The sequence below is a fragment of the Mauremys reevesii genome, linkage group 6, assembly GCF_016161935.1.
Source record: "Mauremys reevesii isolate NIE-2019 linkage group 6, ASM1616193v1, whole genome shotgun sequence".
In the NCBI taxonomy this organism is placed as follows: domain Eukaryota; kingdom Metazoa; phylum Chordata; order Testudines; family Geoemydidae; genus Mauremys; species Mauremys reevesii.
The window spans coordinates 94533424-94546631 of NC_052628.1; the positions used below are offsets into that span (position 1 = coordinate 94533424).

Below are 13208 nucleotides of genomic sequence, written 5' to 3' on the forward strand. Positions count from 1 at the left end.
TCCCTAACGTTCTTATATTCAATATTGCGTCATTTCTGCCTTTTACCCTCTTTTACTCTGTAACTCCTTGTTGAGCTCATCTGGAGGCAGACACATACAAGTAGCAGGGGTTTGAGGCATGCTCGCTGGATAAAGCTGAAAACATTCCATTGCTCTACCAGATACAATTACATTAGCTGCAGCCTCGGCCAAGACAAGGATTTTTCCAGTTTAGTAGGTTTTAGTTGCAAAGGAGGCTGATCTCAACAGCTCGAAGGGGGAAGTAAGACAGGAAATTACATAAAAGTAAATGCACAGGAAACCTCTCTCAATCAGCTGTTGAGGTCACCTATATGTGAAAGGCTGTTTCACACATGTTTGCTCCATTATGGACAGTAGCATGAGCTGCAGAGCAAGAGTTTTACCTCATTCTTCTCTTAAAACACTTCTCTTCATCATACCTTACAAGATAAAAGTGAATGAAGGGGAAACATCTATAAATTCAAATAATATAGAAGTAGAAAAATGAGCAAACTTTATTTCACTGTTGTCCTCAATTAAAAACCAAACCAAACCCCAAAACAAAAACCTAATCTATTTTGAATACCTCCTGATTAAAAACAAAACAAGAAGAAAAACTGGCATGAATCCATCTTTTGTCCATGGGTCCAGCTGTCCCAAAATATCGGGACACATGGGTGGGGGAGAAGGTCCTGCCAGTGGAGGGGAAAAAAAAAACAGGAGTGCAAAATATCGGGACAAATTGCGTCCCGACCGAACATCGGTCAGGACGCAATTTGTCCCGGTCTTTTGCACTCCTGTTTTTTTTTTTCTCCACTGGCGGGATCTTCCCCTCCCCCCCTCCATGTGTCCCGATATTTTCTTCATCCCATCTGGTCACCCTAGGTCCAGCAGACTTGCTATTGGTTAAGGGGCAAACCCTGCACTAGTCAACAAAGGAACCAGGATGCTAACTGTTGCATTCTCTGCTATATTAATTCTTCTGATCAGAGCAGGATTACTCATGGCAGGCAGGGAGGAGGCAAACTGGAGCACAGTATACTGCTCTTCTTGCTGCTGGCAGCAGCATATGCCCTCACAGCCTGAGATGCAAGACACATCTCCTGGCCCCTCAGATCACACCCCTTGTACAGATACAGAAATGTGTACAGGAAAAGTAGGGAGGGGGAAAAAGAGACAAGGGGAATGACAATGACTTAAAAAAGGATCAAGAAGGGAGGGATGAGAAAGTTGCCATGAAGTACAGAAGGAGAAAGGAAAGAAAAAATAAAAGAGAAAGGGTTGCGGACATTTGTAGAGAGCGTTTACACTTTTCTGGGACATCAATCCATTTCAACTTTTTCAGATCAAAAACTGCTAGCTGAGTATTATAACTACTCCTCATCAACACATTTATCCTGCCGGTAAAGTAGTTGCACAGACAATTTAAATATCCTCGATCTGTGCATCATCTTACTCCCCAGAACATCCTTCCTCAATTGCACTGAACTGTCTTTACCAGTATCACTATGCTTTCCAGAGCTATTGAACCTGAGGAGCTTGCATGTCTCAAAACATCTCATTTCCTGCCCCCTGCACCAATATGTTTTATAAATGCAATTGAAAGATGTTTGTTAAATCTATCGTATAGATTGAGGTATTTTTGTATGCATCTCTGACAGCTACACTGAATAGCTTGTGAAATATAGGACAGCATCCATACTCATCTCAGATTGTCATCTACTGCAGAACTGAAGACGAGGGAGAGGCTGAAATTATTTAGTAAGATTAAAAAACTTGGAAAACAATCATAGTTTCTTTATGGATCATTATTGCAAAGCTACATTATCTCTGACATGCATTATTTTTTAATTCTGTATGTTAGACATACCCAGTTTTGAACAAGGCAAAGGAAGTGTGCTAAGACCCCTTCTTTGCAAAATAAATCTTCACAAAGGGAAGAGTATGTACACCCTAGTGTGAAGAACCTTTCTTTTAGAGATGTCACAAGCACCTCCAACGAGGGCCGGTATTTCCTTGCTTGCCCCACTACTACTTATGGAAGCAATATGGTTTCCTCACCAGGCTAATATGATTTGACAAAAGATAATAGATGAGCCCCAGGACTTTCACTGTGCAAAATATAGTGATCTTATCAACTGGCTATCTTTGAATTGTTGCTTCCGTCCTAAATGCAGTAAGATTAAAGACAAAAAGTACAGTAAGACTTAACTGCAGAGCAATCATTCGAAATGCAGTGTGATACTCATGAAAGGATTAAGCTTTCCTGTGTGGCCTTCAGGTTACGATTAGTGAATGAAGAGTTTTCTCTGATTAGATAATAACTCTTTCTTGTGTTTCATTGACTGAATGCTTTACTGCTTCAGAGTGGGATGGAGTTCTTGTGGAACCAGGCAAAACTGGAATTGGCTCACTCCTGCTCGTGCAGCTGAATTAGTGCTGACTCTTAATAATTCTTAATAAAATTAAAAGTTTTCTAACTCCCATACAGACTCTTGAATACTAGCCCTCCAATCCAAACATTGTAAATAATCACATCACTCCATGTGAAGTGGGATTTAGAAGCATAATCTGGTTACAGTTCAGGCTTGCAAATAACAATACCTTGCTTGGATGATGGTACCTTTTTTCACCAGTATAAGTACATTTTTTCTTATTATGCTTCACTTACTTGACAATACTCTCTGGTATGTGTACATATTCCATTGGAATCACATCACTGAGTTCTGCCAATGTGCCAACATACTGGATTTTGCTGCTGAATTTTGAACTGAAACACAGAAATGCCACAGATGATTTCATTTCCCCCCTTCACAATCTCACACTTAAAGAAAACATAGGGGGTGGAGCCTTCCCTTTTGTTGTGAGTGCTCACTGAGGGATTACCTGATTATAACATAAGAATAGCCACACAGGCTCAGACCAAAGGTCCATCTAGCCCAGTATCCTGTCTTCCAACAGTGGCCAATGCCAGGTGCCCCAGAGGGAATGAACAGAACAGGTAATCATCAAATGATCCATCCCCTTTCAGCCATTCCCAGCTTCTGGCAAACAGAGGCTAGGGACACCATCCCTGCCCATCCTGGCTAATAGCCATTGATGGACCTATCCTCCATGAATTTATCTAGTTCTTTTTTGAACCCTGTTATAGTCTTGGCCTTCACAAAATCCTTTGGCAAGGAGTTCCACAGGTTGAATGTGCATTGTGTGGAAAAAAATACATCCTTTTGTTTGTTTTAAACCTGCTGCCTATTAATTTAATTGGGTAATCCCTATTTCTTGTGTTATGAGAAGAAACAAATAATGCTTCCTTATTTACTTTCTTAACACCAATCATGATTTTATAGACCGCTATCATATCACCCCTTAGTCATTTCTTCCAAGCTGAAAAGTTCCAGTTTTATTAATCTCTCCTCATACAGCAGCCGTTCCATACCCCTAATCATTTTCATTGCCCTTTTCTGAACCTTTTCCAGTTCCAGTATATCTTTTTTGAGATGAGGCGACCCACATCTGCATGCAGTATTCAAGATGTGGCATACTGTGCTATGGATTTATATAGAAGCAATATTATATTTTCTGTCTTATTATTTATCTTCCCAACATTCTGTTTGCTTTTCTGACTGCCTATGCATATTGATTGGATGTTTTCAGGGGACTATTCACAATGATGCCAAGATCTGTTTCTTGAGTGGTAACAGCAAATTTAGACCCCACCATTTTATATGTGTAGTTGGGATTATGTTTTCTAATATGTATTACTTTGCATTTATCAACATTAAATTCATCTGCCATGTTGTTGCCCAGTCACCCAGTTTTGAGAGATCCTTTTGTAGCTCTTTGCAGTTTGCCTGGGACTTAAACTATCTTAAGTAGTTTTGTATCATCTGCAAATTTTGCCACCTCACTGTTTACTCCTTGTCATAAACAGATAGTTAAGGGTTAATGCCTCTTTTACCTGTAAAGGGTTAAGAAGTTCACCTAGCCTAGCTGACACCTGACCAGAGGAACCAATGGGGGAACAAGATGTTTAAAAAGGAAGGAGGGAAGTTTCTGTTGTTGAGTCAGTTTCAGTTTCACTCGGAGAAAAAAAGATCAAGGAACCAGCCTCTTATCAGAGTAGTAAGTTTTAGAAAGGAATAAATAGGTTTATGTTTATTTCTTTGTAGCCTGTCTTGTGCAATTAGAGGAAGAATCAAATTGGGTATTTGGGTATTTTTTTGGTGTAACTAAGGTTTTGCCCAGGGGAACATCCTCTGTGTTTGGAATCTGTTGTCTGTGGGAGTAGCTGGTATGCTAATCTCTCCCAGAGGTTTTTCTTTTACCTTTCTTTTCTTTAATTAAAAGCCTTTTTTAAATAACCTGATTGATTTTTCCTTGTTTTTAGATCCAAGGGGGTTGGATCTGGATCCACCAGGAGTTGATGGGAGAAAGGAGGGGGGATGGTTAATTTCTCCTTGTTTTAAGATCCAAGGGGTTTGGATCTGTGTTCACCAGGAAATTGGTGAAGTCTCTCAAGGCTACCCAGGGAAGGAAAGTAGTGCTTGTGAGTGGTGGCAGCCAGACCAGAACTAAGCTGTTAATTGAGCTTAGAGCTTCTCATGCAGGTCCCCCACATCTGTACCCTAAAGTTCAGAGTGGGGAAGGAACCTTGACACTCCTTTTTTCCAGATCATTTATGAATATGTTGAATAGGACTGGGCACAGTACAGATCCCAGCGGGACACCACTATTTACCTCGCTCCATTCTGAAAACTGACCATTTACTCCTACCCTTTGTTTCCTATCTTTTAACCAGCTACCAATCCATGAGAGAACCTTCCCTCTTATCCCATGACTGCTTACTTTGCTTAGGAGCGTTTGAGGGACCTTGTCAAAGGGTTTCTGAAAATCTACATACACTATATCCACTGGATCCCCTTTGTCCACATGCTTGTTGAGCCCCTCAAAGAATTCTAGTAGATTGGTGAAGCATGATTTCCCTTTACGAAAACCATGTTGACTCTTTCCTAACAAATTATGTTCTTCTATGTGTCTGACAATGTTGTTCTTTACTATAGTTTCAACCAGCATTTACAAGAAAACTGAGGATAAAGGCCTGTTTTCATTTTCATCTTCAGGCTGGATGTGCAGCTCAGTCATTGCTCTCTGGCTTTTTTTAAGTGCCGATCAGGAGCTTGAGCACTGGACAATAAGTAATTAAGTAATCCACATCAGGAGTTTTCTTATTAAGAAATTTCAATAAAACACCCACTTGGGCTTTGTGCAGAGGTGATCCAAGATACCCTTAACATTTTTTAAAAAATGAGAGTCCCACTTGTACACACAAATACAGATGTCCAATTGTGTGCCTCTGATATATGCAATTTATTACTCCAGTTGTTCATGTGTATTAAGTTTTTGCAAATATCCGAATACATACTTCATCTTTCAGAACTTGGGAAGTGATGTGCAGGGACTTGTAAATTAAGCATGCGTCTGTGGAAGGTCATCAGGAACAAGCAAGTCCTGTGCTAAAGCCATTTCTGACCATTCATGGGCTTCTATGTTTTGAAGGACACTGAGTGAAAATAAAACTGACGTGTATTACATACCTTATAAAAGGTCGCGTCACTGCTAGAATAGTTCTGATAAACCAAGAAGGGTGAACGATTATAAATGATTTCAAATTCTTCCTTAACCTAAATTGGAAAGAAAAATGCTTCATCTTAAAAATAAAAATGTCACATAGAAAGACTATATGCAATCAATAATATAAAAGCAGGCTCGATAATAAGCAGTGTTAAAGGATGGCATTTAAAACAGGGGGTGTGGTCAAGGAGGAAAATATACAGTGCTCACCGTCGATCAATCATCTGGTAACATTTTTTCATCCAGCCAAATCCAGGCATCTTTCTTCGTGGTGTTGCTCCATTCAAGTAAACAATCATATAGTCTTCAGCTACCATCAGCTCTAAGGTACTTATTACATATCTGATTGGAGGATAAAAGCCTGTGAGTGAACAATCTTTTATCCATTCATCCCTGATCAAAACCACATAATAAGGCATAAATTAATTAATAGAAGCACACTTAGAATAAAACAGCATTTCATTTTGCTTTACATTACAAGCAGACATTGACAACTGACTCAAAGCTAGTTTGTGGCAGCTTATCCTGCAAGCTATACACATATCTTCAGCTTTAGAAAAATGTAGTTTCCTTAGGAAAACTTCCTTTCAGAAAGTGAGTCTGGAACACTTCCAACATTACGGGTGGGGACAGAGTCAACAAGGGAGACCATGATAATTACATTTCAAGTGATGCTGAGATCTAACTAGTGCAGTCAAAGAGAAACTTAGCTTCATCATTAATCATTGGCATGTTTCTGAGGGAAAATATGACCCAAAAAAAGGAACATAAAGACACTTAGTTGTAATTCTTGTTCTGAGAAGATGCAACAGATCCCATCTCCTGAGTCTGTGAATGACAGGTATTACCTGAATTCCAAAACTATTAAACCAGCTAGGAGGCAGTGTGAAACTACCTGCTTCTGCTGAGGGGATAAAATACCCCTTAGTACTTCTAACCATAGGGTCCTTTTTTTAACATAAAAATCCTGAGGCATACATAATACTAATATGAATTCCCAACCCTGCAATAGTTTATGACAGGACTGCACTCTGTTGGCCAGATTCACCCCCATGGGAGTAGCCACTAACAGGGCAATTTAAATTCTGGTCCTGTCTCCACAGAAGCAGATGATCACCTCTCTTTCCCCTCCGCCCCCAACCCCATTAGGTCTCATCCAGCTCTGCAACCCTGATGCCACTGGTAGAAAAGCTGAGCACATTTGCAGAGTCTTTTCCTTTGAGAGAGGAAAAAGTTGAACAACGACCTTCAGAAATGGGATGTGTGTTGTGCCTAAACATAGCATCTTCCATGAAAGGCCTTGTTATCACCAGAACAGCCTAATGCCTGGGCAATCTGCTGAAATGTTTGTTAGAAGCCTGTAGATGTTAGCAGAACAAAGCAACTTTGCTCTGAAATAGTTAGAAATTGGCTTATATCCTGAAGCATCAAGTTTAATATCCCTTCCAAAAAATTTTGGACTCCACCATCCAGCCCCAGGGCTGTGTCTGTACAAAAATAGCAGGGGAACCTTTACCTGTGTATTAATTGGGCCTCATCACTATTGTTTTTGAGCACCTCACAGTCTACTCTCCTCCTTTAAATCCTTTCTTGAAATATTGTTCTTTCAAACAAGAATCTGAAGGCAAGTTCTCACCTCCAGGAAGTGCTTGTAATCCCATTTTAAATAAATATAAGGATACATTAATTACATTAAATGCATGGAACTATCCAGACTAGTGTCACACTTCACTACTGATTCACAGTACTATTGCCTCTCTTCCCTTTTGCATTTGTATGTACTTAGGCCTCAATCCTGCAAAGACTCATACCTATGTTGAACTTTATGCACTGTGAGTAATCCTGTGGAATTTAAAGCTGCTCTCTCATTGCAGTGAATCATCAGCGGGATTACTCACAATGCAAAAGGTTAAGCATGCGAGTAAGTCTTTGTGGGACTGGGACCATGGAAAAGGGAGCAAGTCTTTTTATGTGTATAAAATGCAGAGGGTTGGTGGGTGCTATACAAATAGTCAATCATAATAAACATCAAGAATAAAGAGAGTGATTTATAGATTTTTAAGACTAGAGATGACCATTATGATCATCTAATCTGACCTTCTGCATAACACAAGCCATAGAATTTCACCTAGTAATTCCTGAAGTGGAGAGACTGATTCCTCCCTGTTCCATTAGTGAACACTACTGAGATCAATAACGTGGCTGAATTACAGCAACTGCCATTTTAGGGAAAAATAGCCGCCCTTATGATGCCTGGCTCCTCATCTACCTCATGAGAATGAAAGGTTTGTTCTTTTTTTTTCTTTTTAATAAAATAAATCGTGGGTGAAAGGAAATGTCTTAGTGACTGGAGCGATTCTTCTGCAACGCTCTACTTGAGTTTGAAAGCACAAACTCTCTCTTCAGACTTAAGCAAATAATTTTAGCAGGTTGTGGACTGATTCTTGTGTGGAACTTGTAATTGTTTGCCGCTAACATGCTGAGGATTAAGCAGCTGCAGCTGAGACAGCAGGCATTTCAGTCTGGGTCTACAGCATCCCAGGGAAGGGCATCAGCAGCTGCTGTCTCCTGGGGTTTGGCTCTCGGCCCAGACTCTCACTATCCAACCGGATTAGTCAAGGTAACAAATTGATGACAGAAAGCTTTGATGACCCACAGGGCATCGTAACCGCAGTAGGTAAAATATGTAAACAACTAAATGCACAATTGCTGGTCATAGGCTGAAAAATCACTGATAGGGAGCTGACATCTGGGGAATACAGCATTTCAGTTGTGGGCTTATCTATGCAAAGTACTTTGCTTAAGGCCAAGAAGTGATAGAAAATAAAATGAGGGAGCGCAGGACTCCCCGAGATTCCTCATATGATTAACTAGGAAGAATTTGTGCGCATATATTCGTAGCCTGATGTACTAGGGATCAGTATACTGACATCTCTTTAGTTCAATGAATATACCTCTTCTGCCCCACAAACAAAATAAATGGGTGGCCATATACTTCCTCTGTAGTTTCATTATCCTGCACTTCTGCGTATAAAAGAAACAGGAGTCTGTCAGTTGCAAGACAAGTTGAAGACACAGATCCAAATTCTGCTCTCATTTACACTGGTACAAATCTGAAGTAATCCCAGTGAAGACAATGGAGTAAAAAAAAAAAAGGGTGGGGGGGACCCTGCTGCTAGCCTTGAGTGGGGAAATCTTTAAGTCCTGAAGGCAACAAAATTACTTTGTATTTATTGTAGCATAACCGAGAGAAGAATCTGGCCCTTAACTCTTAAAAGATTTCTCCTCTATAAGAGTCTATCCTGGTTAGACATAACTTTACTTAAAAACTGAGGGGTTCAATTAAGTCACAGAATAATTGTTCAATCTGAGTCATAATTATGCTCTCTTGTTTTTTGCCAGGTTTAGGACTATTGCGGTATTTCTCCCCACCCCCCCTTCATATCTTGAAGATGCTACTCTGATTGCTGGTGATGATAGGTAGGATTTAGATGCAGCATCTGCTTTCAGAAGAATAGTAGTAATGATCTGAACAGGGAGGAAATCAATTGCTGTTGTTTTTCTGTTTATGGTGGTGTTGCAGGTAGGGGTGCTGGAACAATTTGTATAGTGGGGGTGTTGAGAAGCACTAAACCAAATGGTAAATCCTGTATATAATGGAAACCACTTCAAGCCAGTGGATGTGGCAGCACCCCTAATTCCAGCACCTATGGTTGCAGGGTTTCTTTTTGCTGTATTGAGTTTTGCTTACCTTATCAGGGTATGCTTCAAATATGATCCACCATTAAGGCTTATATTGTATGGGCCATATTTTATCCGGAGCTGAGACAATCTTTCTTATGAATTAGGCATGAAGCCCCTATTGGGGTTCCAGGGGATGGAACTACAGGGAGTTGTGCTCTAATGGTCAGGTTCACCATTTCCTTATGCAGCAGCCTCTGCAAGGTCAGGCTTTGGTTGGCATTTGAATTGTGCATACTTACCAGGACTAGAGAATACTTAGTCTTGCCATGAGTGCAGGGGAATGGACTAGACGACCTCTCGAGGTCCCTTCCAGTCCTATGATTCTATGACTTTCATTTTAAACATGGGCCTTGGAGGGTCAGGCAGATTATGATTTCAGCAGCAAAGAGAGGCAGACTGGAGACAGCTCAGGGCAGCCATTGCCTTCTCCATCTATTTGCTGCCAGAACAAGTTGCCATTAGGAGTTACCTTTGTTGTTAAAAATTAAAACAAAGTTGGGTTCACTTGGTCAAATTCGTATGTCCTTCCTCACTGGCAATTGCCATTCGTAGTGACTGACTCAGAAGCAGCTGGAGTCGGGAAATGTCCTAAACTCTTTGGGGCAGTGACTGCAGGGGTGCCATTTAGGGAAGGTGGGGGAGGGGAGTACCTGCCCCCTCCTCTGAGTTTTGTACCACATTTGGGTGAAGTTTGCAGTAGGAGGGAAGATGCTGCCCTTCCTTCCCCCTCTGCCCTGCTCCACTGCAGTCTCCAGCCGCCACACTGCCCCCGCGTCCCCACCACGGAGCCCCCACTGGCCATGCCGCTTGGGACTGAGAGCCTGCCTCCTGATCTGCTGTGCAGAGCTGGCCGCAGGCTGACGTTGTGGAGTTCCACTCCTCCTGCCCATTGTGTACCTAGGTGGGCAGATCACGCCCCTCACCCCAGCTCCTGCCCCGCAGATCTGCCCCCACTGTGCCAACTAGGGACTGAGCACACAGCTGGCCCAGCAACAGCAGCAGCACCACTTTAGATACAGCCCCTCCCTGCACCTTGAGCTCCACTCCTGCCTGCATGCCCCTAGCTACCCGTGTCCCTGCACCCTGAGCGGTTCTCTCCTCCCAGTACACAGCCCCTAGATATCCCCTGCCTTCACCCTGAGCGGTTCTCTCCTCCCAGTACACAGCCCCTAGATATCCCCTGCCTTCACCCTGAGCGGTTTTCAAACTTTTTGAGCTGAGGCACCTCTCCTTGAGTTATAATTTTTGGTTGTGCCCCACCCCCTTCTATCTGCAAAAAACCTAGAGTTTCCAGGTTTCTAAGTAACCCTTGGAATCATGATTAAATTTGCCCCTCCTCCCCCCATCTGAAATGGTGCCCCTGTGTGACAGTCTTTTTGTTCTGTGTTTATGCAGCACCTAGGACAACTGGTCCCTGGTCCAAGACTGAGACTCTTAGGTGCTACGCAATACAACAAATAATATTTGAAAAATGAACTGAGGGTTAAAGGCAGGGAAGGCTGCTCTCCCCTACAAGTAGGTCTGGCACTCACTGGTGAAGTGGTTTCAGGATTTTAGAGCCAAGGAGTGCTTCATTGAGCATTCTACCTAAGGCGGTTTTTTCCTATAGTATTCAAGTCACCCCCTTTAATATCTTAAATTATCTCTTACTTAAAGACAGGTTCTCTCAGTATGTAATTATACATATTAACACAAAAGACTGTCACATTGTTCACACATATCACTCACAGGAAAAGATTTTCCATGACATAGTTGTAATCAGCTCGACTGCTGTCTGGCAGGAAACATGCAGCAAACACAATGATGGCATTTAGACCATCACCATAGTATCCTGTGGAACAAACAAAAAGGCATTTGTCTCTCAGTAAAGGGCTTTTAACAAGATCATCTTAAAAAGAAGAATACCGGTAATTACGGTAGGCCTGGAATATGGTGATTTTTTTAATCTAATTTTTTAAGCCTAATGGAGATCAAGTAAATCTCCCTCCTTTTTTTTTTTTTAAGTCCAGTTTTTTAAAATCCCACCTACCTCTGCCGCCAGCAGAGATGGAGACTTGGTATATTCACAAGGGGGGCATGCATGAGTTGGCTCCCATAAAAGGGAACACTAGCTCAGGACAAACATTGATTGCTGTAGTTAATCTAAAGAAATGGAAATCACCAGAGCGTTAGACATATCAGCTTGGCAATGAGAAAGCTGAGAGAAATTTAGTTGTGGGGGAGAGGTGGTTAGAAGATTATCCTGGTAAGGGCAACCCTGACTGACCTTTTCCCTGGACAGGAGTCATGCAAAACCATTCCTATGGAAATGTAGAGGAGACCCTCCTGAATCTAGTAATGAACACCTGATAAACAGGTTGGGTGTAGGAGCAAAAGAGGAATTCTCTCTGTGCAGGAAGAGCAGCTGACAGGCTGATCAAGGAAGATCAGAGAGGACTAGGTTTTTAGACATGTAAGAGTAAGAGCATTCTTTTGTCTCTAGAACTAAGATGAAAATGCCTTTCATAATTTAGCTAGTAAGAAGGTAAGCGAGAGATAGCTGTATTAGTCAAACTGTTCCTTATGTGTTAATTCCCTTTTCTCTCTGTTTTCAATCTTGTTTTAAGGAAATCTGCTGCTGGGTGGGTATTTCAAGTAGACCACTCCTCAAGGGAGCAAAGTTTTCAACATCTAAAGAACAGGAGGCAAAAGGATTTCTGGAGATTAATTCCCCCCCTGTTTTATTCTTCCTTTTTTTTCAGACTTAAGTACCAATCTCAAAGGGGAGAGCAGCAGCTGATACAACCTTCAACTGAGACAAGATGGGTGAGATAATATCTCCTCTTGGACCAGTTTCTGTTGGTGAAAGAGACAACATAGCCTTCAGCTAACCAATAACATGAGCTATATTAGCTGTCTTAAATAGTGGGCTCTATTAAGTCCATATACCGGTATTCAAGAATAAGGCAGTATTTTTCGCCTCTTCTTTGAAAGTTGGGATGGGATTTTCTTGCTTATGTAAATTATGAAATCTCCAGGGATTCCCTATACAACTAACACAGTGAAATCAAGAGCCAGTCCTTTCCGCTGGCCCAGGAACTTGGCCTTACCAGGACACAGTGGCAGATGTGTCCAGTATTTTATACAGTGCTGCTAAGGGCCTTATCTTGCAGTTCCACATTAACCCAAAAAGATAATATGCACCTAACCACCTAGAAAAAAAGATTCCACAGATCAACCTAACACACACTATTTTTATGCTCTCTTATGGACAAGCAATGTTCATGCACGACAGTGGTGCTTTTTAATCCTTCACCAGAAGACGCTAACAAGAGTTGGCACAAATTCCTTGCCCACAGTTCAGCGGAAGCAGCCAGACCGATCACTGAGGAATTTCCCCAGGGGCGGGTGTGGAAGGAAACCTCCTCCCTAGGCTGTAGAGCTGTATCCACTATCCATTCCTCCTCGCTCACATTCTGGCCACCACTCAGATTCTGAACACCACCATCCCTCTCAGGAGTATGGCCAGTGAATCAATATAGTGGTGGATCTAGCTAAACTCTAGTTAATTTATTTCTCAAGCACCTTTCTTTGCTATCTAAGCTGACAGGCTCCACCAGCCCCACTCCTGCTCCTGAATATCTATGCAAAGGACTCTGATGGAGGTGGACTTTGTAGTAATGCCATACCAATCGCTCAGGCACTCCAAAATCCTGCCCCATGCATATGCAATGAAATTGCATCATTTCCACATCCACAGCCCGGGGAAGGAAGGATCTGACTCTTGATAAATAAAGGTTGTAATCTCATTGACTTCAGTGGGCTCAGGATTTCACTCAATGTTTCTAAGTTGG

At 41.8% G+C, this 13208-nt stretch overlaps 1 protein-coding gene across 3 annotated transcripts in view; it reads right to left on the reverse strand.

Moving 5' to 3' along the window:
* Positions 1 to 13208, reverse strand: part of PRUNE2 (prune homolog 2 with BCH domain) — a 190499-nt gene that overhangs the window by 8240 nt on the left and 169051 nt on the right. For 2 of the 3 annotated variants that reach the window (XM_039544598.1, XM_039544597.1), the window contains exons 14-18: positions 11104 to 11206; positions 5842 to 5973; positions 5595 to 5681; positions 2672 to 2770; positions 405 to 440 (exon numbers count right to left, since the gene is read on the reverse strand). In XM_039544598.1, the coding sequence (XP_039400532.1) occupies positions 405 to 440; positions 2672 to 2770; positions 5595 to 5681; positions 5842 to 5973; positions 11104 to 11206 (457 nt within the window). The remainder of the gene's footprint in view (positions 1 to 404; positions 441 to 2671; positions 2771 to 5594; positions 5682 to 5841; positions 5974 to 11103; positions 11207 to 13208) is intronic. The other variant, XM_039544599.1, reaches the window with a different exon arrangement.